The sequence below is a fragment of the Agelaius phoeniceus genome, chromosome 9, assembly GCF_051311805.1.
Source record: "Agelaius phoeniceus isolate bAgePho1 chromosome 9, bAgePho1.hap1, whole genome shotgun sequence".
In the NCBI taxonomy this organism is placed as follows: Eukaryota; Metazoa; Chordata; class Aves; order Passeriformes; family Icteridae; genus Agelaius; species Agelaius phoeniceus.
The window spans coordinates 15,912,776-15,937,960 of NC_135273.1; the positions used below are offsets into that span (position 1 = coordinate 15,912,776).

The 25,185-nt window shown below is 44.4% G+C and overlaps 2 protein-coding genes across 4 annotated transcripts in view; both read left to right on the plus strand.

Annotated features, from left to right (window-relative positions):
• EXOC6 (exocyst complex component 6) overlaps positions 1-16,610 on the plus strand; it is an 85,778-nt gene extending 69,168 nt beyond the window's left edge. For all 3 annotated transcript variants that reach the window (XM_077183057.1, XM_077183058.1, XM_077183059.1), the window contains 3 exons: positions 14,522-14,634; positions 14,992-15,003; positions 15,479-16,610. In XM_077183057.1, coding sequence (XP_077039172.1) covers positions 14,522-14,634; positions 14,992-15,003; positions 15,479-15,611 — 258 coding nt within the window. In that variant the 3' untranslated portion in view covers positions 15,612-16,610. The remainder of the gene's footprint in view (positions 1-14,521; positions 14,635-14,991; positions 15,004-15,478) is intronic.
• A 706-nt stretch (positions 16,611-17,316) lies between these two features.
• On the plus strand, positions 17,317-24,551 carry CYP26C1 (cytochrome P450 family 26 subfamily C member 1). The gene is made up of 6 exons (XM_054637544.2): positions 17,317-17,508; positions 17,583-17,807; positions 17,928-18,203; positions 19,826-19,981; positions 23,411-23,917; positions 24,189-24,551. Exons 1-6 carry the CDS (start codon positions 17,317-17,319, stop codon positions 24,549-24,551), a joined length of 1,719 nt encoding a protein of 572 aa, XP_054493519.2.
• Positions 24,552-25,185: the final 634 nt, after the last annotated feature.

Here is a 25,185-nt window from a genome sequence, read left to right on the forward strand (position 1 = left end):
CACTGGAGAGGTTGATCAAAGCAGATATGAAGGAAAAAAAAAAAAAAAAAAGAAAAGAAAAAGTTGGCAAAAGCTGCTGTCAAGACTATTTAGATGGACATATCTGAATCTCTGTCTGAATACTACCAACTGTCACATTTAATCAGCTTTAAGCTCTTCTTGGTCATCATTACTTTTGCAAGTCACAGTTTAGAAATAGTTAATCAATTAATTCAAAACCTACAGAGCTGTTGTTATGATGAAAACTTCATATATCTGGAAAACCTTTCCATTAAAGAAAGCTCATCCCATAGTTACAGAGGAAATTCATATAAGACTGGGACCTAAATTTTATCCTTGGTAGTTGAAGTGAAATCCCTAGAATACTCTGCATGTAATGTTAGAACCCAAAGGCTTCTGTTTCCTTGGGCATGACACTTAATTTCTTTAATAATTGGCATGCTGTGGAACACTTTGTGAGGCAGCCATTTCCAATGATATTATGAGAGAAGGCACTAAAAAAACTTTATCTGGAGAAGGTTTTATTCTTTTGCAGAGGGACCTGTTGGTGGGAAAGTTTCAGAAGGTTCACTTCCAGATAATTTCTCAATTAACAAATATCTTCCTTCAATTAGAAGCTGATCTATGTGCCTGTTATGTTTGTAAAATCCTGCTTACTCTTCGAATCACTGATATGCATTCTATTCAGTGAAAGTTATTCGATGAAGTGAAGATTCTCTTTAGTTATTCTTCTGCTAGCAGTTTTGCTCCCATCCAGTTCTTGCCTTTGTCAGGTAAGAAATTATGTACATGTAAGGAAGAAAGATTTGGGTGCACAACTTTCCAAAGTTTGTGAATACATTATATCAAGCTGTTGTCTTCCTGCTGACAGCCAGTTGCTGCAAGATCTCCACTATTGTGTCTGGGCCCTTCTGTAGCCCTGAATTATGGATGGAGTTCAGTTTTGGAGCCCCATCTCCCCAGTACTTCCTCTGAATTCTGTGAGCAATATGTGGTTCCTATGAGTAATGAAGAAGCATTGTTAATTGAGCAACACAAGAGAAGAAAATTATTGGTTTCCTTCAAGTTACATGTTATTTGAATTCTCTTAATGTTTATAAGTCTTGCTCTCCCATCGTGGAGCCACAGAACTGGTAACTGTGTTAGTGTATTAAGTAATTTCTGCCCCAAACTAACTTACATTCTCCAGCCTTATATAAACTGGGGGTACCACTGGTATGCAGTATGTACTGAGCAGCACTACTAACCCTTTAACCCTACAGATTTGCCTTCAGTATTTTTTTCAGTTGCATCAATCAGCATACTTAGGTTTCATTCCTTTTCTAAATTATCTGTCAATCACATGCAGCAGACAGAATACCCCATTTTTTTCCTTTTGCTAGTATCTTCTGTGAAAAAGAAAGTCCATCTCATCTTTGTAAGTCACTGTGGTGCAAATATAAAATCCAGTAAAATCCAGTTTTACATCAGGAAAACAAGACTTTTTCTCAGCTTCAGAACAGTAACAACACAATGAAGGAATTGCATGGACATAGTAAGGCAGTGACTTGAATTGGTGAAATGTAGTTAATGAATGTTTATTCATTTGGATCATAGTATCTTAGGAAAAAAGATCATATGTTCAAAAGTGTTTATATAGGGTGTACCATAATGAGACACTGATTTGCAATTGGCTTTCTTAGAACTGCAGAAGTACAAATTAAAAAGTATTACTCTGTCTAGCTAGACTGCCTTCAGTCAGTCAGTGAAATTTGGGAGATGAAGTTAATACAAAGATACCAATAACTGGCAAAAGAATAATTGAATTTCATCCTGGTTTGTTATAACTGGTTTCTGAATGAAGTGCACTAGTTGTATTGTGAGCAGTATGACTGAACCAGCACATTCTTAGGCACAGCTTATCATATATGTTACCATTTATGGCTCTTATGGGTGTGTCAGGTTTGGAGCAATTTATACTTTCACAAATTGTGCTATTTTAAAGAAGAGTGGAATAACTAAGTTCACATGGAAGATTCACATATAAATTGTGTCCTCCTTGCAGAGGACTTAATCTAGAGCACTAGTAGCAAAGGAACAGTGCAACTTAAAAGACCCTGCAATTACAGAAAGTGTGAATAAAGAGTGAATAATAACAGAAATGCAGAAATAAATCAAAATATGAGTAGATGGAAGCACTAAATGATGGGTAAAAAAGAAGAACTTAAAAATATGGGATGAGGTAATAAAAAGATTAAAAGTCAATTTGTGTCTGTAAATGTACTTTATTATTCTTACCTTTCTCTTTCTGTGTTTATAATTTTCCATGGTTTATGCTGAGACCCAGTAAGAACATTTGTTTTTAAACAGTAGAAATTTGAAGAGATGTTTTTATCCAAAGAAAAGAAAGGACTTTCAGTACACAGTTAATGGTGTTTAAAGTCCCTAAAACCATGGGCTTGCCTTATTCCCAGGAGAACTCAAGCTTTCCCAGTTTTAGTAGTGTGCCTCCAGGAAATCGTTGAGGACACATAATTAGCCCACACTTTCCAGAGTGCACAGTGTAACTTGATGCAGTTAAACCAGAAGACAGTTTTCATCTTTTGACCCTGTGTCAAATGTGTCAGTTGAGTAGCTTACCTGAGATCTGTAAGACAACATAGGCCATCACATATTTTCCCATAGAAAGGAACATGCAGTAGGACACACACAAACCCACAATTTTAAAACTTACTTATTAAACTTTTAAAACTCACTTATTTTCAAAGTAACAGAAAAAGAGGCCATTGTAATTGGCACAACTCAATGCATTGAGATTCTGTTTCTTTTTGCCAGTCTGAAGTTTAAAGAAATATGTTTGCCCTTGCTTAGGATGTATGAAAAGAAGTGGCTCTTTCACTTTAGGCACTAACAAGATACTGAGTCCCCTGGAAGGGTGAATGTGATACTGTCATTCCAATGCACATCCAAATGATAGTTCTGGGAATGGTAAAATGCTCAGTATAGTGTCTACATCTTGCATCTATTGACGTGCAGAATAGTTGAAAGAGTTCACAGCGAAATGGAATAATGTTGAATAACTCTTAGACAGAAATACCCTGGTAACTGGGTGGGGGGGTGGTAGTGGTGGTTTGTGTGTATCAGGATGAGGTGGCTGCAGGGGGGACCTGTGTAACTGATATAGAAAAGGCACAAGCTGAAAACTCGAGTGACACTGTAAAACGGCCCTCATAGCTTAATTAAATAAAACCAATAATGCGATTTAAACTTCTTTGAGTTAAAATTACTTTAATAAGGGTGTTAATTACTATAGGATTAACACTGCTTACATGTGATAATAGATCTGGTCAGTCAATAAAGGGTGAGAATAATGTTCGTTTAAGAAGCAAAAGAATCTAGCACAGGATTACTCCCTAGAAAGGGATAACATTTCAAAGTGGCAAGTAAAATCAGGGGAAGATGTTTTCGAATTGCAGGAGGCATTAGAGGCTGAATTTTGCCATCATTACTCAGCAGAAGTTCCATGTGTACTGGGATCTTATAAAATAATTTGTAATTATTCGGTCTTCCAGAGAAATCATAAGAAATAATTTTTTAGATAAAACATTTAAAGAAAATACTGTCCATAGGATTGAGGAGAAAATGCATAATGTAAAGGGAAAAAAAAAAGCATCTTGTAATGAGAATAATTTCTTGAAGATGTATTTCTTTGAAAAGAAATTGTATTGGATTATTGCCTTTAAGCAAAATGGGGTTTTTTCTAATGTGTTTGCAAACAATAGCCCGAGGAGAAAGATCTTTTGCAAAAACCCAATTTAGAAAAGGAAATTTTGAGGTATCCAGCTTGCAACTTGATGCGCTTGGAAGCCTTTGTTAAACCAAGTTATCTAGACAAGTTAACAAAACAAAACCAGGATTTTATATGGGCTATTGTATTTGCTAAAGTGTTTTGAGAGTCATTTGATAGATATAAATAAGGAAGTAAATGTTTTCTTGTAGCTGAAGAGGAAAGTGAAGATTGTCCATGAAAGAATATGAGAATTTTTTCCTAGTGATTTTGGCTTTCCTTTTAACTCGTCTGTATTTACATTCCTGAGCTACTGACTGCTGAATTCCTTGTCCAGAGGTTCTCAGGTCTAGCATAGCTTTCCCTAAGGGATGTAACTTCATCTGCTATAAAGGGTGGTTATGCAGCCATACCCTGAGTGAACTTCATTGGAAGAAATAACTATCTGTTTACAGTAAACTTAGGATGGCCACATCTGTAAGTATCTGTGCCTTATGGATTGCACTGGATTTTTGTTTCTGGATGCAAACAAAATTATGCTGGTTTGTGGCCTGCTATGTCTTGAATTTCAGTGGCTTTTCATGTATTCTAGCTCAGCACCCAAGATCACCTGAGATACTTTATTGAGCAGTTGCTGTATTTGTAGCTGCTTTCTGAAGAAGCATTTCAAACAGACACCTTGTATATAAAATTCTAAGTGTTTTAATGGCTGCCTAAGAGAAGAATCTGGCACACTGTGGCTGTAATTTTTTACTTTGGATGTGTAGCTTTTGAGAAACGCACAGATGCTAAAAGAAACTAAACCAAAAGAAAGTTGTTAATTAAAAAATAATTACTCTGTTGTGTTGAACCGAACTATTTCCCCTTACCTGCTGTAGAACCTCAGGTTATCTCAGTGGAAGTGATGTGATTCATAGTACACACTGTAGATCATGGACTTCTGTGGAGATTTAAGTGCTGCAGATTCAAGAGGGCTCATAAACCTTGTAGACCTGTTGTATATCCTCCTGTTAAGTTGAATCAATCTCTGTAGCAATGTAATTTCAGCATATTTCATGGATGTAATTTTCTCTGGTGTTTTTTCCAAGTCAGAATATGACAAAAAATGACTGGAAAGTTGGGAGAGGGAAATGCCCCATTCACTGAATCCCTAGTTCCCAGCAGTGCCTGCATTGGTGGTGTCCTGGGTCTGTTCTTGAGCTGCAGCTTCACACAAAGAGCTGAAGTCTTCTCTTCCTCTGTAAGCACAAAGCTGATGCCATGGAGCTGTGCAATGCTCACTTGTCTTCCCATAGGCATCAGTTTGCATTCACATGCCAGGGCTGTGTATCTAAAGCTTCTTCCTTTAATCCTAGAATTAACTGGACTGAAGTTTAAACTTGGAGATGCATACTTGGGCAGACTACTGCAGATGATTAGTTCTAGGGTACGGCAGCCTGACTGTCTAGGTTAGGTGTGTGTGTATACAAGGACAGTTTTGGAGTCGTCAGATAATGTATGGTATGGTGTATATACACACTTGTAAGACTGCAGGCATCTGGAGTTACTCTTATGGATAGTGCTAAATATTAAATGTGGCAGATGGGACAAGAGTGTTCAATTCCAGAACACAGTATGGAAGTGTGTTTTATGTTTGAATTCTATTTTAGTTACACCAAATTAGATTAATTTTAATTAGACCCACCTCTAAACCAGAGAAGGTAGTGAAATTTTAACTTTAGATTTTTAACTTTTTGACAACATTTTTGTAGTGAATCATCTCAAATGGATTTTTACAGGAAGGATTGAGACAAATGGTACAGTTTTAATCCCCGAGAGGCTTACTCTCAGATAGTGTGCCTCATCATGTGCTATTTATGGCATTATTTCATAGACAAGTGAATAGTTTAAAGCAAACCTGTTGTGAGTCTAGTGCAATTTAAAAAGTGCCTATAGAAAATTAAAGATCAAATAAACTAAACTATAAAATTTCTTTTTAGTAGATGTCAATATTTAAGTACTGCTGGCAAACCTGTGTTTAGAAAAACAACCAGAAGCCAAGTGGAAATGCCAGCTGAGATTTACCTCTGCTATATTAAATCCTTCATAATTTGAACAGTTGAAATTGTGTTTTCAAAGTCTTGTTCAGGTGAGAGGCAGATGGCCTGTTTGGGAGGCTGCACTTGTCACCCCTGTGTGCTGTTTGAATGTGTACACCTCTGCGTCAGGAGCTCAAAACCAGAAAAAAATGGTGAATGACCTGACCATTGCATAATACACAATTTTTAATCCACACAAATTTTGCCATTGACATAGTTTTATGCTTTGTCTGAAGGGACTCTGTGTACGGACTAACACGCTTGACAGGAGCAATTTGGCCAGAGCCCGTGCCCTCTGGAGCCTGACTGTCTGCCAGGCTCCTGCTTTTCAAACACTTCTCTGCTTCTAGACTCAAAAGATGGTTCTTTTGCTACTAGTCCAGCTTATTCTTTAATGATGAAGAACAACACACTACATAATAAACATTTTCACTGTAATTAAACAAATCTTCTTTGAAGAGGTATTACTTGTTGCTGTACTGGGTGTTTCATAGGGCCTAGCTATTTATATTTGTCTCAGAAACTATTTTTCTGTGTCTTCAGATGTTATATCTTGGGCTGCTTGAAGTTTTAATGGGATTTGTAAAAATTATACGTTGTGAGTGTTTTTCTGGTTACGGTAACAGCAATGAGCTTGTTCACGTGGCTTCAGCAGCAAGTATTCTATTTTATAGGCAGGCCTAAGTTCATTTGAAGTGCCAAAGAATAAAAAAAAATTCATGAATATAACAAGACCAGGCATTTCTCAAAGTATACCGCAAGGTCCAGATTTTAGGAAAGAATTCTGTCCTTTGCAAGGATTTTTTCTTATAAAAGTATATGAACACAAATCACTTCTGTTTTCTCTTAGCATAGCAACAAATCCCAATGGTTCAGCTGTCATAACATTATACATTGTACATTTATGAATGTGTTGAAGATTGTATCCCAACATTCAAGATTGTGACAGATACAATTTCACTTATAAATTTGAAACAGATGGTAGCATTTAAATACAAAATTATTTCATTCTTGTGAACATTTCAATGTCCCAAATTTGGACACAATTTCTAAATGTATCGTGCTTAAAAGAAAAAGGCAGGTTTTAATGCAGTGGCTTAAAAACTGAAAGACACTGCCTTTCTAACACAGACTATCCTTCCTTTGAAAATCCAGGGCTCAGTTTTCAAAGCATTGTCTAGGAATTTAGCCTGCGACCCCCATTGACACTAATGGGAATTGCATAGCTAAGTCCCCATAACATCACTTTGAAAATCCATTTGTTGTACCAATTCAGAAAAACGGCATAAACTACGGGGAGACATTCACAGATCAAGAGAGCAATGTACACTTTGAAATACAGGACCAATGTGCGTTATTCCAGTTATGTGATCAGTAGAGGGGATTCTGAAATTCACTGCATTCACAAAATAAGTCACCAGGTCTAAATAAAACAAAATATTTTGGCAAGTGGCAGGCAGACTTGCTAACCAGGCTAACAAGATGTTTGTCAGCAGTAATGAACACCTACTGATTAAGTGATAATTGTGTTTGGTTGGTATGGTGTTATTCTACAGTTAGCAAACTCTCTTTTTTTCTTTCAAGCTGGACTTAGGTATCTACATTTTAAGTAGATCTGTTGTTCCTTTGCAACCAAGAAATGTTCAGAGTAAACAAGACTTGTCTTTGTCCAGTTTTGATTCTGATCCTGGTCCTTTATGTTTTGTTTTCCAATTTAGTAAGTGTTCTCATGGAGTGCATGCTTTAATTAACAGGAGCATAACTTGGTGAACAATGATGGTATTATCTTCATGGTCATGCAGATGGTTTTTGTTGTAAATAAGTATATACCTGTGTAACGTATGTTCATGGATACTTGTGCACAAAACCTAAGCAAAGATTAAAACAGTGTTGCTGGTGTTGTTGTTGTTGTATAGCTGTGTTACTGCAGTGCCTATGAGTCCCAGTCATGGACCATGGCCCCATTATGCTGGGCAGAATATAAATAAGTGTTTTAACAAAAGAAAGACAGTGCTGCCTCAGAGTTCCCAAAGCAATGAGATTATAGCTCCACTGAAAGGTTAACGTTATGTCAGAGATTATGAAACAGCAACAATTCTGGTTGACAGGCTTCCTTTTGGGTCCTGAAACCCATTTGTCCTTCTTAAAACAAGGCAGGGTGGGTTAGTACAGTGTGAGCTCCTTGGAGTAGGAAATGTTTCGGACTGGAACATTTGTGAGTGGCTTTTGTGAGTTTACTGTGTTTAAAATGAAAAAGTCACCTTCATGTTTGGTGCTTTGCTTGCTCCAAAGCCCAATAAAAGTAGAAATAATTGAAATATTAATGTGTTTGCTCTGTCTTTATCTTAGGGACTGAAATGATACATAGCTAGCAGTAGTCTTTTTTTTTTTTTTTTCCCTTGGCCAAAAGCCATGCATCCTCAAGGGAAAAATTGTAATGCTACTTCTGTATTCTTTCCTAAGAAAAGATTGGTGTAGCTTGCAGTTGTATATGCTTGGCACTATTCATTTCCCAGAAGAGTTCACCGTATTCTAGGCTTTGGGTTTTTTTAATTAAAGAGGTCAAAATCCATTATATCAAAATTTCAAAGAATTTGCCAATTAGCTGTAGTCTGTGATGCCCAGCAGGTGGCTTTTATACTATTAAAGGGAGATTGTTTCCATCTCTGATCAAAGTGAAAGCAAAACAAAAGAAAATATAGAATATTTTGCTGTACACAGTGCAAACCACATGCTGTGTAAATTATGTGAAAACTGTACAGGAGAGACTGTTCAGTCATCCCACTTCAAGAAAAGGTTCTGTATATTTTCACACTGGTCCTCACGAGGATTTCAATGGTAATGTCTAAGTCTGTTTAGATTACTGATTAGCTGAGAAGGTTAGACAGCTTGCTCTTTCCTAAAATTAAGACTTTAGCATTTTTCTTATTTAAAAGTTAAAAGTAAAAATGCACAATTAAGTAGATAATGAATTTACTAGAAGTGAAATTAGAAAAAGCTGAGCGTGCTGCAATGTTTAAGATGCAAAAAATTTCCAATTTGCACTTTTCAATGAATCCAAACTTCCCTGATTTTTGCCTACTTAAAAGAATGTTTGTGACCTTTTGACCCTTTTGTTATCCCTTACTCAGAAAGGCCTTTATTCTGTAAGACTTAGGTATAAAAAAATAAAAAGAGCATTAATGGCGTAACAGTCCTTTCTGATCACCCTGTGTAAGATGTTTATGCAAAGTGTCAATAGAAGCAATTGGCCTAACAGTGTGACAACCTGCTTTGCTTGGAAATGGGCTAATCTCCTGTTTGGGTTATCCAGAGGTCAGGTAAGGATTTCTTTTTTCGCACTCCCCGTAGCGCCCGGGTACATAACCTGCAAACACTACAGGGCAGAAATCAGAAGCAATTGAGCCCAAGGATGCCACAAAGCATTTTTAGTTAATCCTGACCTGTTTGCTTTTCCTGATTTTTTTCCTCTGCTTTCTTTTAGTTTTTCCGTTCTTGGTCCCATCCCGGAGAATCTGAGTGTATAACACACAGTGATGACAGGGACTCTACCAATTTCATTATCTGCTTCACTGTGTGGTTTTTTCTTCTTCTTCTTTTTTTTTTTTTTTTTTTTTTCCCCAAACAGGCATCATCCCACTCTTTTTTGAAGTTCACGTGGAAACCTACTTTAAATCTCAGTTTTTAAGGGCTGCCCCCTTTGCCCTGTCACAGCAGGCTGGAACTCAATAAGAGCTCAGGCAAGCGTAGCGGGCCGGGCAATGGGCCTTGGCGGGCTGCACGCTGTGAACTCCTGCCTCACTGAATCAGCTTCTGTGTGTTTTTATAACTGCCTTTTTTTTCCCTGTTAATTATGCCCCAAGGCTGTGGAAAGACAGCATTTATCTGTTTCAACAGACTAAGCAGCAAGTGTTCTGACATGTTTATCAGGCAAATTGTACCTGACAAAAGGTAATTACACATGCAATCAAGTCCAGAAGTAACTGGGTGATTAGGGGTTAATAAACTGTTTAGCATAAGAAATATTCGGCTTGTGAGCAAGGAGAGTGGGCCAGAACTGACATAACTGACAGTGATATATTAAAAGAATTACTTTTCATTGGATGGAATATTTGGCTTTACTGAAAGGTAAGTAGGAAATTAAGTGTACAACTCAGTTTTATCTCCAGCTCCTGAATCACTGGTGCCATTTGTACACCCAAAGCTATTTGTTGATGCTCATGCTGCTTCAGAAGAGATTGCAACTCGCACCATTCCAACTTGCATTAAGCTACCTTTATAATTTACAATTAGGATTTTTGTAGTATAACCAGCACAGGGTCTAATGGACACTGCCCCCATTTCCATCTGCAAAGCTCATGTCTCCTCCTCTGTCTGTTGCTGTGCTCACTCTGTGCATAGCTATTTCCCAAAGTTGCATTCTCTTCCAAGATTATTCCTGACAGTTGCCCAAAAGTAAAAAGGAAAGGGCATCTGTATGATATCTGAGGATGTGACAAGAGGCTCAGATGTCATTGAAAGGGCCGGATGGTCGATTCCAGCAGTTCCCAGTGCACAAAATTCTCACGTAATTACAAGATGGCCTAAATACAGGACTATGGCTGAGCTGCTCTGAACTTTAGGTAATACAATACAAAGCTTTAGTGAGCAATGATAAAGAGTAATTTCTATTCAAACATGGCCATATCACCTAGATACTGGGAAAACGCTAGAGAACTAACTTGGAGGAATAGGTGCAAGTACCCTATTTGAAATCAGAATTCTGTCCCTAAAAGTTTAAGATCTTTTCCTCTCATAGCATCAGTATTATAATGTTTTGTCTTAACTGATCCTGTTTGCTAACAAGGTCTTACAGTAGGAGTAACCAAAACATAGTTTAGTATCTTTTAAAATGTCTTCCAATTAAAAATAGCAGTGTTACCTGTATAATGTCAGAAATTACTATAAACTTTTATGTAAGTACACATAAACACCTTTTCTTTTCCAAGTGATGTTTATTTCTACAAAGAGACCTAATGTTAGACATAAAAGGCATCTAGAAAATACCTACACATGAAGGGAAAATTACAAAATCAAAGCAATGTAGAGTATAATTCAAAATAAAAGTGCAGTACAGCAACCAGAGGCTTAAGTTACCTATAATGTTAGAAGTATATATGTGACTAATAATGTAATGGTTTGGGAAAGCAACACTGTTGCATGTATAGTAGAAGAAAAGTGCTGCCCTCTGATCATCAGCCCTGATGGTTCCAAGATGGTGGATGAAGGTTCCCCTTATATCACACCTCTAGAAAAAGCAAAATCCTCTAAATAAGGTGGAAGTGTGGACTGTATCTTGTAAATGTAAGTAGGTGGACAATATATAGGATGTTCTTTGCGGTGTACAGGAAAGGCTAAAGCTTGTTCTTTTTTTTTTCCTTGTTCCTTTTTTTTTTTCCAAATGACTCAGACACACATACATCTCTGCAAATTGTTCCTAGTCAGAAGGGAATAATTGCTCCTTGCTCCTAGGGAAGCATATTCTGCTCCATTATAAAATACTTGGGTATAGTATTGCCTGTCTGAGCTTATTCTTATTTTTTTATGGTTACTATGGGATGAAGAGCACAGCAGTGCCATTGTTCTTGGGTAGCAGAGTATATGTATTTATTTGGTGCTTCACAATGTTTTGGCTGCAGGATAAGCTGGTTGTGACTAAACACCCTTGGGCGGCTCCTTATGTGGGGCTGAGACTGCCTTTCTGTCAGGTTTTTTCCACACATGTTAACTTAGGAAAGATGGATGTGCAAAATAAACATTTTTCCTATTGTAATTTCAAGGCAAGTTGTGCACAGTCTAACCTTAAAGGAGTTGTAGCCAGTAGCACTGGTATGATGTGATAAACTCTGTGGCCTTTGACTGATTTTTGAGGCTGGGAAATGCTTATTGCCAGGACCTACCGTTTGCCCATGTTTGACCATGCATGCCAGTGTGTGGGGCATTCCTTGTTAGACAATACATTTCATTTTCAGTTATTGTCTCAGTAATAGAGAAAGCTTTAATAAATAAAACAGTAGTAGGGAAATGTTGCTTTAACTTGGCCTTGATTTGATCCTAGATGCTGCAGTAAAAACTACTGTCACAGAACCAGCATTGGGCTGTGCATCCACTGAGCCTGGGTGCCAGGGCAGATGTAGGTGATAGGAATGGCCAGGACACAGATCCCAAGAGCTGCACACCAGGCAGCTCTTCCCCACCCCACTGCATGCAGTATTTGCTGTCCAAGCCCACTGCATGCAGCAGTGTGCCATGGTGCAGAACTGCAGCTGTGATGGGACAAAATGCACAGTGCAGAATCGTGCACAGCAGCAGTCTGGGCTCCAGCAGTGTCTGCAGCTCCCTGCCACATTTAATCCTGATCTAGGACATGATTGTCACACTGCAGCCCCTGAACAGATGCACTGAAGGAGGGAAGGGGGCTGTGACTGACTGGCATGTGTCATTTGATTGCATGTCTGGGCCTTTGAGCTACCTGCCACGTAGTTAACCTTTCACCCATATGAGCTTCAGGGTTGGTTAAGATTTACCAGAATCCTCAATTTCAATGGTACTATTGGGAAAAGAAATTAAATCTTTCACTTCTTACTCACTGAATACAACTGCAGGAACATGGGTCCATCCTTAAGGACCATGTCCCATGTGAAGCCCATGGCAAGTAGCACTGTAAGTACCAATAAGTTATTAATCACCAGATTATATCATTTGGGTTCCTGTCAGCTTTATCCTCACACCTTGCCTTGTGCATCTGCCTGTCCTATCTTTCCACTCTTTCGGTTGTGCTTTAAAATACCTCTGTGAGGACTGGCACCCGAACTGTGTCACACAAGTAATAACAAGTGATGAGAACATGCAGTAGCAACTGAGGCTGTGAGTTTCATGACTGAGTTATCAAGCCTTCCTAAGTCTGTTTGCATGGTGACTGAAGGCATGTTCTCAGCAACTCAGTAAAATTGGTGGTGTCCATCTGGAGAAAGGGCTTTGTGGGAAAGAACTGTTTGAATTTGACCTTGGTGCTTATAAGGGATATCTAGTCAGCAGAGAGTGAAATTGCCTCCTTGGGTTTTAGACCCTTTCACCCCTATGAAATAGTTAAATGTAAAATATAAGTAGATGTGTCAGAGGTCCATTACAATGCCAGGAAATGTTGCTACCTAGTCCTAAAAGATTACACTACAAATAAGGAAGAAGTAATTAATTAGAAAAATATGTGTTTAAATTAGACACTATATTTGAAAGTAACATAAGAAAGTGCTTTGGAAGTGGAAAAATTTGCAGAAGAGAGGCATTGAAATTTGAATCTGGGAAGACTGGATGTATACTTTTCTGTAAATGAATTGGTGTTATGATTTTGGGCATGAGCATTGCTGGACTCTTCTGACAGTTTGTCACGCTGAGAAGTTTAAGTAAGGCAAGGTAAGGTTCTCTGAGGTGCAGCCCTCCTCTTAGTGTAGCCTGAGAAGTCAGAGGAGTGAGCACCTGCTGCACCTCTGCCTGTGGGAGCAGGGGCTGCTGCTGTTGTGTCCCAGCTCTAACAGCTCTGGTCAGGCGTAGCAGAAGCAAATGTTTGAAGTGAACGGTTCTTCCTTGAAATAGCAAAATTGACTGACTTGCAGTAGTCTGTTACATTTTTTTCAGGTGGTTTTGTTACACAAAATCCAGTTCCAGCCCACCTTTCTGGAATTACTGATTCAGCAGGTCTCTGGGCAAGCAGGGCTCTAGGTTACACTGAGGACCCAGCTCGGCGGAGCAGCCTCAGGCACTGTGCTCTGGGGCGAAGTGCTGTTAATGGTTCCCAAGGCTTTTTTTAACAGTAGGTTTGGCTAACACGGGACGGCCTGAGAACAAGCCCTTGTTAGCCCTCAGCAGCGGGACAAGGCCAGGCCCCAGACGCAGGGGGAAGCTGGGGCGCCCCGCCATTGACGTCAATGGCAGTGGGGCCCACTGGCGCGCAGGTAGCCGTGGGAAAGGCAGCCCCGAGCAGGGCTGCCTGTGCCCTGGCCCCTGGCAGCCTGGGCAGGGTGCCCAGCAGTGCCTGGCCTTGCACCCCGTGATGGTGGAGGGGGAATCAGGCTTTGAGGGCCGTGAGGGTGCTGGCTGCTGGAGGTGCAGTATTGCATCTGATTGTAAAAGCAGGCTGGGTTATTGTTGAACAGCAGCTCTCAGATCATGAGTCCAAGACCTGATTTGAAACTGCAGCCAAGCGTAGTACTGTGGTTGGAGACAGTTTGTTCCTCCACTGAAGTGTTTGGGTTTGTTTGGGCCAGAAGTGTGCCCAGGGCTTGGCTCTGAGTTTCAGGGATCCGTTATAATGGAGACTGCAGCCAGGAGGTGTTTAATTCACTTTAATTGGACTACCTGAACCTCGTTTAAATCATTGTGAGAAGCAGCAGACACTAGCATCCCTGTCTTGCTCCCCACGGTAAAGCGAGTTCCTAAATACTAAAGCGTGCAGCCATCAGCTTCCCCTCCTGGGGCCAAACCTGCACAGCCGCCTCCCTGCACATCGAGGGAGGTGAGAGACGTTAAAGAAAGAAATGGGCAGGTGAAGGGGGGTTGTGGCTGGGCTCGCCGTGGGGCTGCGCCCGGCCTCTCTCTGCAGAGCCTCCCCGCACTCCCTCACCCGCCTCTCCCCCCGCAGCTCCTGGACCTCTTCATGGTGTGGGACTGGTCCACCTACCTGGCTGACTACGGGCAGGCCACCTCCAAGTACCTGCGGGTCAACCCCAGCACGGCCCTCACGCTCCTGGAGAAGTAAGTGCGGGGGCCGGAGCTGCCGGCACGGGGATGCAAAGCGGGGCCGGAGCTGCCGGCGCGGGGATGCGGAGCGGGGCCGGAGCCGGAGCCGCCCTGCCGGGAGCGGCGGGGCCGGGCCGCGGGAGCAGCCGGCGGCTCCCGAATTGCCGCTCTGGGGAAGGGAGACGCTGAGCTTTGGCCGTGGTGAAGCGGTGCGAGCGTCTCGGGCGGGCAGGGTGAGCAGGGCGCGTTACCGGCAGCGCGGTACCAACCTGCTTGTAAAAACCGCATCAAACAAAACACGTTGTGGTTTAAATACGCTTTCTAACAGTGTTTTCTCTCCTCTCCTGCCTGCGATGAAAATGTCTTTTCCAGAGTTCACAGAGGGTATGTATCGCCTATATTGTTACAAAATATTGTTTCTGTAACTTGCCTAATTTCCCGAATTTCGTTTTTATATCCGTTGGTACGGAAAATCAGCAATATAGATGCCTGTTATTGACGGTGAACAAAATTCACCCATTCGCTGAGTCTGAATTTACCATGAAGATGATACTAACGGGTTTTCTGACTTGCTTCTCTGCTAAGGCAATTGGTAGGATCAGGGTCCTGCTGAAGGGGTATTTGTTTAATACTTACAGGTTATTTGTGAAGTAGTATTTGTTGAAACAAACACATTCTGCACTTCTGCATTGCAGAAGTTTAATTTAAGAACACATAGTGAACAGGTTTTGTAATCTTTCAGTTCTTATTAGCGGAAAGATCAAAAGAAGAACATTAGTAAACCAATCTAAATAGTCGGGTTTTTTGTTTTCAACTTATGTTTCTGATGTGTTTGTCATTTGCTTTTTTATTTCTCTAGAATGAAAGACTCCAGCAAAAAGAACAACATTTTTGCTCAGTTCAGGAAGAATGACCGTGACAAGCAGAAGCTAATAGAGACTGTAGTAAAACAACTTAGGAGTTTAGTGAATGGTATGTCCCAGCACACGTAGGCCTCTTAAATCGACAGTATCTCATCACACCAAGAGGTGTTTCTTATCCACTATTTCTACTAAGCAAATGGTGATACCAGTTAGGACTTTTGTTTGACCGAGAAAAGGAAAAATGCAGTAGATAGATTGTACATGTAGTCTTCAACAAACAATTCTTTGTACGTATTTTTAATGGGTCGAATACTATTTTGTATATTGTAAACAAATGGTGAAAAACGAGGTTGTACAATAAAAACCAGCGCAATCGTATTGTACATGGAACTGCTGAACTGTAAATATGTTATTTAAATATCTGCAGATATGGTGTCCAAAATTTTGCTCCGAGTAGAAATTATTTGAGAAATGATCCCTTAGTTGCTGTTTTCTGGTTGAATCCTAATTTAAAGTTTTTAAGCTTGAGATACTTGTGTTTCAGATGCCGCTTATTGTTTTCCTGCATTAAATGTAATTAGCCCTAAAGTGATTGGACATAATTTTGTATACCAGGTTTTGTAGTCTGGAGGTATGAAAAGGTCTTCTGATTTTTAGTACCTTTGAAAACTACCCGAGAACTAGACTTGATATCTATTTAGCATTAGGACTTGCAGGCTTTGTTCTCCAAAAGGTTTAATCTTGAGGTTGTGAATGTAAATAACCATTTGATTTCTTTATAATGTGACATGTTGTTTCGTTTTGGTTTTGTTCCTCAGGGTTACTATTTCTAACTGTACTTTTGTAAAGATCTCGGGTTCTTTATCCCAGGTTGCAGTAAGGAATAGGTTTGCCGCTGTTGTTTTCGTGCCGCATCTGTTTGTTAGTTTGCGCTTTCTCCTGCCAGCCCCATCCCAGCGATTGGCATTTTGTCCCACTACCGGTCTCTTTGCACTGTCCCCTCCTGGCTATTTTAGACACTTAAGAGAATGTCTAACAAATACAAACCAAATGGAACGTGTAAAAATACTGTACATTTCGCTGTATTTTTAAGTTATTGACGGTCTAAATACAGTAATATAAACCTCACCCGTATTCCTGTTTAATTTCACACACGGGAGCACACCTCGAAGCCGGTTTCGCGGGACCTGTGCAGGTCCCGACTCATTGGTGATTTTTCCCCGGGAAAGGCGGCCGGGGATCCGCGCGGCCCCGACGGCGGGGTGCGGGCCGGGAGCGCTGCAGGGCCGCCCCGTCTGCCGCTGCAGGCCGGGAAGCGGGGGGCGCTGGGGACTGCGGAGCAGGGCTGGGGCGCTCCCTGGTCGGGGGAGCCCGGGACGGGACTCTACCTGGGCAGGCTGGCCCGAGGGGGCGCCGGGAGCTGCCGGCGGGGCGGAGAAGGTTCCCCGCTGCCAGGAGCGGCCGTCCCGCCTCCGGCTCGGGGCGCCCCGAGGGGCTGGGCGGGGGCGGGAGGGGCGCCGGGCCCCCGGCCCCGGGGGCTGCCCCGCCGCCTCGAGCCCCTCGGCCGCTGTCCCCGGCCCTCCCGCGCCAATCACCGCACTTGGCCGCGCTGCTTAAATATGCAGCGGATACGTCATCTCCGAAGGTGGATCGGGCGTAAGTGGCCAATATCTATATAAATGTGGCCGAGGGGCGAACCGGCAGCAGGAGGCGAGCGGGGCCGGGCGGGCAGCAGTCGGCAGGGCCCGTCGCGCAGCGCCCGTAGCCGAGTCGCGGGGCGCCGGGGCCCCGAGCCTGACAGCCGCACCCGGCCCGTCCCCGCCACCGGAGCAGGATGCCGGCCGGGCCCTCCTGGCCCGAGGCGGCGGCGCTGGTGCTGCTGGCCCTGGCTCTGCTGATCACCCTGTGCCGGCACCTGTGGGCGCTGCGCTGGAGCCTCAGCCGGGACCGCGCCAGCGCCCTGCCCTTGCCCAAGGGCTCCATGGGCTGGCCCTTCTTCGGGGAGACTCTGCACTGGCTGCTCCAGGTGAGGCGCCGGGGGACGGGGCGGGGTGGAAGGGGCTGGCGGGAGCCACGGGCTGACCCGCGGCTCGTCCCCAGGGCTCCCGCTTCCACAGCTCTCGGCGGGAGCGGTACGGAAATGTCTTCAAGACCCATCTCCTGGGCCGGCCTGTGGTGCGGGTGACAGGCGCTGAGAACATCCGCAAGATTCTGCTGGGTGAGCACACGTTGGTGAGCACACAGTGGCCCCAAAGCACCCAGATCATCCTGGGCTCACACACTCTGCTCAGCTCCACTGGTGACCTGCACCGCCAGCGCCGCAAGGTGAGCCTCACAGCCACCCCGACAGGGCACACAGCCCAGGCAGCGCCCAGGCCTGGCCTCGGTGGCATGTGTGCCCCCCCTGCTTTAACTACCTGCCTCTCTTCCCCCTTCTCCTCCTAGATCCTGGCCAGAGTCTTCAGCCGTGCCGCCCTGGAGAGCTACCTGCCGCGGATCCAGAAGGTTGTGAGCTGGGAGCTGCGGGGCTGGTGCATGGAGCCAGGCTCTATCGCAGTTTATTCCTCCGCTAAAACCTTAACTTTCCGCATTGCAGCTCGGATTCTGCTGGGGCTCTGCCTGGAGGAAAAGCAGTTCAAGGATCTGGCCAAAACTTTTGAACAGCTGGTGGAGAACCTCTTCTCCCTGCCCCTCAACCTACCCTTCAGTGGGCTGCGCAAGGTACTGCCGCCTGCACTGCTCCCTCTGCCCGGGGGCAGGGCCTGGGCCCTGGCGGCACAGACCCCCTGTCCTTAGGTCCACCAAGGGACATTTCTGATGGGCCAGGACATCTGCAACACCCCATTCTAGGTCAGGGTGTGGTGTCTTACCTACCCCAGCCATTTCCCCTTCTCTCTGCACTTCTCACCTGCTTTTGGCTGGCTTCCAACACCTCTGGGCACTGGCTCCAGCTCATTATTCAGCATAGGGCTCCTCTTCTCCCTCATCCCATATGTTGCCTCTGGTGAGTCCATCATGTCTGACCCTATCCCATCTGAACTCATGTCAGCCCATGGCAGAGGCGTCTGTGGGCATAAGCACAAAGACAGGTGGGCACAGCACACCTCAGCTTAGCACCTCCTCTGAAACTCAGGCAGGCTGAGAATTTAAGACTGTCTTATGGTCCTCGGTCCCTTGTAGTCCAGCAGCCCAGAGACAGCCCGGGGAGAGGGACGGTTTCCTCTGCCTCTTTCAACCTGCAGTTTCTTCCCTGCTGCTCTGTCCCTCTTTGCATGCCTCTCCACACTCCTGCTCTAGGTATAGGTCCTGGGTACCATTCTTCCTCTCACATTCCTCCCTCCTCTATCTTTGGGTTCTCCTTCCTTACCACAGCTGAAGTCTCCTGTCTGCTTTAGACAGGTCTTCCCTCATCTCTTATTTCCACTGTGAGCTCTGCCCTGTTGGATAACCTTACCTAAACAGTCTCAGTTCTGCCCCAGCCTCCCTGCTACTCTTCATCAAAGCTCTTGTTTTCCCTGTCCAGTTTTCCTTTGCAGGTTGTCACCAGTATGAGCTTTCATCCCCCTGCCCTCTTTCAGGTCAGCCAAAGCGTGTCTGGCCCCAGACCAACATCTTCAACTTGCCTTTAGGTCCCCTTGTCGTTCACCTCACCCCCTGCCCTGTTTACTTTGTCTAATCCTTCCCACCTCAAATCTAAGCCTTTGTATCTTCTTCCCAATATCTGGCCATGGCTATTTTTAACTTCAAATTTCTGGTCCTTGTGGCTTTTGCAGGAGACGTTGTTATAGAGAGTAGTACAATGTGACTCCATCATCCCACTTTGCAAAGGCATTGCTGATCACTTGACTTGCTGAGATCTTACAGGAGTGTTTTGCTGCACTGCACTTCAGGAGTGCAACACACCTGAAGATGAGCTGACTGTGATTAATGTGTCTTTATCCACTGTTCCCATGTAAAACCATTTGTGCCTTGCTGTCTGGACTCAGTTTTCTTGTTACCTTTTCTTTTCCCTTGGAATAAGCTTCCTTTGGACCTGACACAACTGTAGATTTGCCCAGTGCAGATGCCTCTGAACTTGGTAGCATGGGTTTACTGTTGTCTTTTCCTCCCAGAGAGTTTCTTGGGACTTGTTGCATTTGATTCACAACAGCAAGGCAACAGAAGGTGCAGCATTTCCCCCCAGACTGCTGCCTCTTGCAAGGCTCTGGGGCTGGGCAGCAGATTAAACAGTTCTTGCTGTTACAGGTCCTGGGATTAAGGATTGCTACACTTGGGTTCCCCTGGTCTCTCTAGAGAGGGGGACAGTTCCTAAGGTTCTCCTGAACTGTGTGTGCCTCTCACAGGGAATCAAAGCACGGGACATGCTACATAAGTTTATGGAGAAGGCTATACAGGAAAAACTACAGAGAAACAACCCAGAAGACCACAGCGATGCTCTGGATTTCATAATGAACAGTGCCAAGGAACATGGCAAAGAATTCACCATGCAGGAGCTAAAGGTAAGGAGAGCCTCTGCCTTGCAGTGCCACTCCTGACTCAGTGGCTGTTTGAGGGATGTGGGCTGAGGGCCAGGAGGAGGCTTGTGGGGAGCTGGGGACCACCCCCAGCCGCTGGCTCCTGCCCCCCTCCCAGCAGCAGTGAGGACACCAGCTCCTGCACTCAGCACACTCTTATGCCCTTGTAGTCTTGTGTCTCTTTGCCATAGAAGGGACCTGTCAAAAGGGAATGAATGCCCTTCTACCTTTCCTCTTCAGGGCCACCAGCCTTAGCCCGATGTAGGATGCTGGTAGGGTTATGTGGCTGTGTTAAGGCTCTGCATGTCTGTGCACTCAGTAACCTCCAGGACACTCTCTTGGAAATATTCAGAGCTACTTGTGTGCTTCTCAAACACAGCCCAGCACCTAGGGCAGGGTGTAGATCACATCACTGGACTCCTCAGGGCTGTGAGCCCAGAAATTTCTGGGGTGATTAACCAGAATAGGTCTAGGGATGCAGCGATGGATTCCAGGTCATTCCCTATCACCTCCTCATTCATCCGATCATGTAGCTTGTGGGTTGCTATGATGAATGTGATGTATGGCTGTGACATAGGGATGAACCCAGTAGTCCTTACTGAGCCAAAACCACCAAGTGAATGTGATGAGTATTTTGCCAAAGATCTTGGGAAAAAAATTAGTCTTTAGTACTGCATCATTCATAGTTCCAGATCACATGGTATCAGTGAATGATAGATGGCATTGCATTTATATAACAAGTTTTGAAGCAGTTTTGCATGGGTACAGCAGCTGGATATGATTTTAAAGTATTTGAGTATAGTTTAAAGGTAGTTTTACTATTTATTTAAGTATTTCAGGATAACTATCCAAAGACTAATGTTTTATAAATATTTTGTAAAAATGCAATCTCTAAATCTAAAATATTTGAAAAGCTTTGAACAACATTAGGTATAATTAGAACCAGTACATATTACTAAATAAATTTTATTACATTATTTAATCTAAATATTTTTTATTATACTGTGATTCTTAAAAATAATTGACAGATTCAAAATGTGATTGATTAAGATTAATTAATCTCTGTTAGTATTCACAGTAATATTATGCAAGAATAATTTCACAATCTCTCATCATATCCCTGACTCTGACCACAAATGGAATAAGGAGATATTAAATCTAACACAGATTGAGTAACATGGCAGCAACCTTGGGCCAGCTGATTCAAATTATAACATATTCATTTTTTGTAATGTACCTTCATGGTTAGAAAATTTCTGTATTTAACAAAATTACTTTCAAACTGAACTGCCTATGCTTGCAATTATGGCAATATTCTCCACCCTAATAAAACAGTAGTAGAGGTCTCATTTAATGAAGCAGTGTAATTGAATAAAAAGTCCAAAGCTGTCTCAGAGTTCTGGATATATCTGTCTTTGACAAACACTTCAGACACTGGCACAAACTAGTCACTAATCTGCTTTTTGTTCAAATTATCTGGAAAGAGACTTTTCCCAGAAATTTTTCTAAATACACTGTGATTTGTACTGCTGCTATGAACTCACCAGGGCCCTTGAAATGTAAAGGTCATTAAAAAGATGTTGCTTTGCCAACAATACTGTTTTAAAATATTTTAAACCTTGGGAAGATTTAAAAAACCCATCCTGTATAATAATGCTGTCACTGGCTGGGTGTAATATGCCCATTCTGCCTCCCAGGACAGGCACAGTACTGATGAAGAAGCTTGGGAATATCCTGCCTTCCAGTCACTGGTTCTGCTGGCCTTGCAGTGGCAGGGAGGGAAAGTTGTGACAGCAGCTGTGGCACACGTTCTGCAGCAGCACTGTCAGAGGTTGATGCAAAGAGCATAAGGGCTGTTATTTCAAACCTAAGAGCTTGCCCTAAATTCCTTGCATGCTATTGAAATGTCTTGGGGTTTAATTGCATGTGGTGGAACTGAGAGGTTTCTTTTCATCTGTGTCTGTTACTTGTGAATGTAAAAATTCCTGCTAATGCCTGCAGGAGGTGTGATAGGGGCTGACAGGGATCTGTTGTTCCAGGGGTTTTATTTCAGCTGAAAAATGCCCTTGAGAGCTGCACTTTGGCAAAGCATCTAGACCAGCCAATATATGGCACTAGGGATGGTAGCAAAGAGTCATCTTTGTTACATTATCCCTAACTTTATCAGATTTGAATCCAAGTACCTTCAGTCTTCAAATGTTCTTCTCTGTGTTTGTGGCTTCACCTCTTTAGAACCGATTGTGTCAGAACAATTTAAAGTCCAGGCACAGTCATGTGAAAGGAAACTGCTCTGTGTCCCTGTGGGATTTTGCCCCTGGGCTGGAGCCATTAGTGCTCTGTAATATCAGTCAGGTCCCAGGCCTTCCAGGGGGACAGTTCCTGGTACTTCTCCCTTTGCCTTCTCTTTGGCTTTTGTCTCTGGCCTCAGCACTCCCAGCCCTGTGCTGTGGAGCCACTGGCACCTTCAGATGGTGCTGTAGGTTGAGCATTATGTTTGCTGTCAGAGATGTGTCATGCCATGGGCAACCCTTAACTTTTGGGAAACCATTTGCAAAAGTTGGTCAGAGGGTGCTGCAAACAGCCCCCAGCAGCCTGGCATGTGCTGTTCCATATAGACCCTGCAGACAGTCCCAAAAAGGCTGGGGGGCTGCGAGGGGACCCCGACCTTGGACAAGGCACACATTACAGATTTGGCTGTGCTGTGGTCCATGTATCTGAGCTGAGTAACTTCCTAACTTGTTATGGATACCTCTGCTGTGGAGCTTTTGGGGAACTCTGCTGTGCTTTGGGCTGTACAGCTTGAAAAGCAACCAAGTCCTTTGCCTGGTGTGTGCTCCCTGCTGGCTACAGCACTTCCCAGGCTGACCTGCTCTAGCAGAGAGGCCTTCATGCTTTTGACTCTTGCCTTGAGTCTCCTCCCAGGTAAGATCAGTCACAACTGGAGATGGATCAAATGCAACCCATTTAGCTGCCAGCACACCTAAAATTTGTGCATAAACCACTGCCCATATCCACTGCCTGGACAGAAAAGTAAAAGTTGGGTGCAGAGGGGAATTGGCAGATGATGATAAAAAGCATAATACTTGAAATGGACTTCACTCAATGTGCTATAATGCATGGTAAAGCGCTGCCTTAAAATTGGTAAATCTTGTGAGGAAGCTCAGAAGAGCTGGATTGGAGGTAATGTGTACTCATTCCAGCTGTGCTACTGCAGCAGTCACTTGGCAAGTGGATGTCCAGTTCATACAGAAATGCTTTGGTCCCTGCCAACCCAGGATGGGAGTGGGTTTGGGGAGAGCAGAGTGGGGGCCAGGGCCCCCTGCACAGGGGCAAAACCTGCAAAAGGTGAGAACAGTCTGAGACACAATTTCTTTGAAATGTTATTCAAACTTGTAATTTTCATTCCTCTCCCAGGAATCAGCAATTGAGCTCATATTTGCTGCTTTTTTCACCACGGCTAGTGCTAGCACCTCTCTGATCCTCCTGCTATTGAAGCACCCCTCAGTGATTGAAAAAATAAGGCAGGAGCTGATGTCCCATGACTTGTACCAGCAGAGTGAGTGCCGCCCTGCAGGACCCTGCCTAGACACCCTGACCATCCAGAGCAGGGACAGAGAGAAACCACTTTCCCCCGCCATGGCCAACGACATTCACAAGGACCAGAGCCAGCCCCCAGCCCCGGTGGAGGAAGATTCCCTCCAGCCCAGTGCCGTGCTGGAGCCCACTGTGCCCCAGAGCACCCCCTGCCCCGGCCCCCAGCTCCCGGCACCACCAGGGCAAAGCTGTCACTGCACCGCAGACATCAGCCTGGAGAAGCTGAGCCGCCTGCGCTACCTGGACTGTGTGATTAAGGAGGTGCTGCGAGTGCTGCCCCCAGTCTCCGGAGGCTACAGGACGGCACTGCAGACTTTTGAGCTCGATGTAAGTGTCCCGCACTCCAGCAGGCTGCTAAAGAGCTGCTGCCTGCCGTTGTGAGCAAGCACCCTGTGTCCCGCGCAGTGGTGGTGCTTGGCAGCGTAGCTCGAGGGGAAATGTCAGCAGCAGCCTCTGTGAGTCTCAGTTGGGCTGGGGAGAAAAGGAACTGTAGAGCAGGTGGGAAGTGCAGTGGGGCTGTCTGCAGGCACCCTCTGCTCACCCTCCAGTAGCACAGGTATGTAACAGTCCTCTCCTCCCTCTTCTCTGCCTTCCCCAGGGATACCAGATCCCCAAAGGCTGGAGCGTCATGTACAGCATCCGTGACACCCATGAGACAGCAGCTGTCTACCAGAGCCCCCCCAGCAGCTTTGACCCCGAGCGCTTTGGCGCCGGCCGGCCGGAGGCTGCGGGCCGCTTCCACTACATCCCCTTCGGCGGAGGGGCCCGGAGCTGCATCGGGAAGGAGCTGGCCCAGGCCATCCTCAAGCTGCTGGCCATCGAGCTGGTCAGCACGGCCCGCTGGGAGCTGGCCACCCCTGGCTACCCCAGCATGCAGACCGTGCCCATCGTGCACCCTGTCGACGATGGGCTGCAGCTCTACTTCCACCCCTTGCAGCCCAGCCAAGGCCACGAGGCCTGAGCCGGTGAGGGGCGCACTGCTCCCCTCAGCCCTGGGGCCGATGCCCTGCCACAGCTGCCAGGAGCAGGTCTCTGCTGCCCCAGGCTGGGAATGCTGCTGGGTTACTGCTGAACAAAACCTTAAAGGTCTTCCTATTTTCCTCTCCTGGTGTACAGGCTGGTAGGGTGTGCAGGGTGCTGCAGTAGGGTGTCCTGCAGAGCACTCCTGAGCACTGGGGCAAAACCTGCTGAAGATGCTGGCAGGGTGCATATGCCATGGGGGCTCAGTCAGCCCCTGCCCCATACAGGCCTCCAGCTACCAGAGATGGGGAGCAAAACTCCCAGACCCACAGCTAAGACTCCCAGAGTTATCTCCTGTAGGTGTGTTATAGGAGAGGCAGGACAAACATCCTGCACACTGTAGCTTTTTAGATGAAAAAAGAGGGAGGTGGGGCGCTCTGCAGGAAAACACAAGCCAGAGTTGCCCAATCCCCAGCATCAGCTCTAGCTAAAATAATAGGGTGTAAAGTGGTTTTTATTGTAAATATTTAATCTCATTCATGCACTTCCCATTAGAGCTGGCACAAGGAGGATATGTCTCGTTCACCCACTAGTAGCAGCTGTGTATGTTGTGCTTTTGCACTGTGCTGCTGCTT

What these genes read in the sequence shown, in the direction of transcription:
- CYP26C1 (XM_054637544.2), top strand. Translation starts at nt 17,317, where the DNA reads ATGCCGGCCGGGCCCTCCTGGCCCGAGGCGGCGGCGCTGGTGCTGCTG. An exon ending in TGCACCGCCAGCGCCGCAAG is followed by an intron (nt 17,808 to 17,927) that starts GTGAGCCTCACA and finishes TTCTCCTCCTAG; the next exon opens with ATCCTGGCCAGAGTCTTCAG. An exon ending in TCACCATGCAGGAGCTAAAG is followed by an intron (nt 19,982 to 23,410) that starts GTAAGGAGAGCC and finishes TTCCTCTCCCAG; the next exon opens with GAATCAGCAATTGAGCTCAT.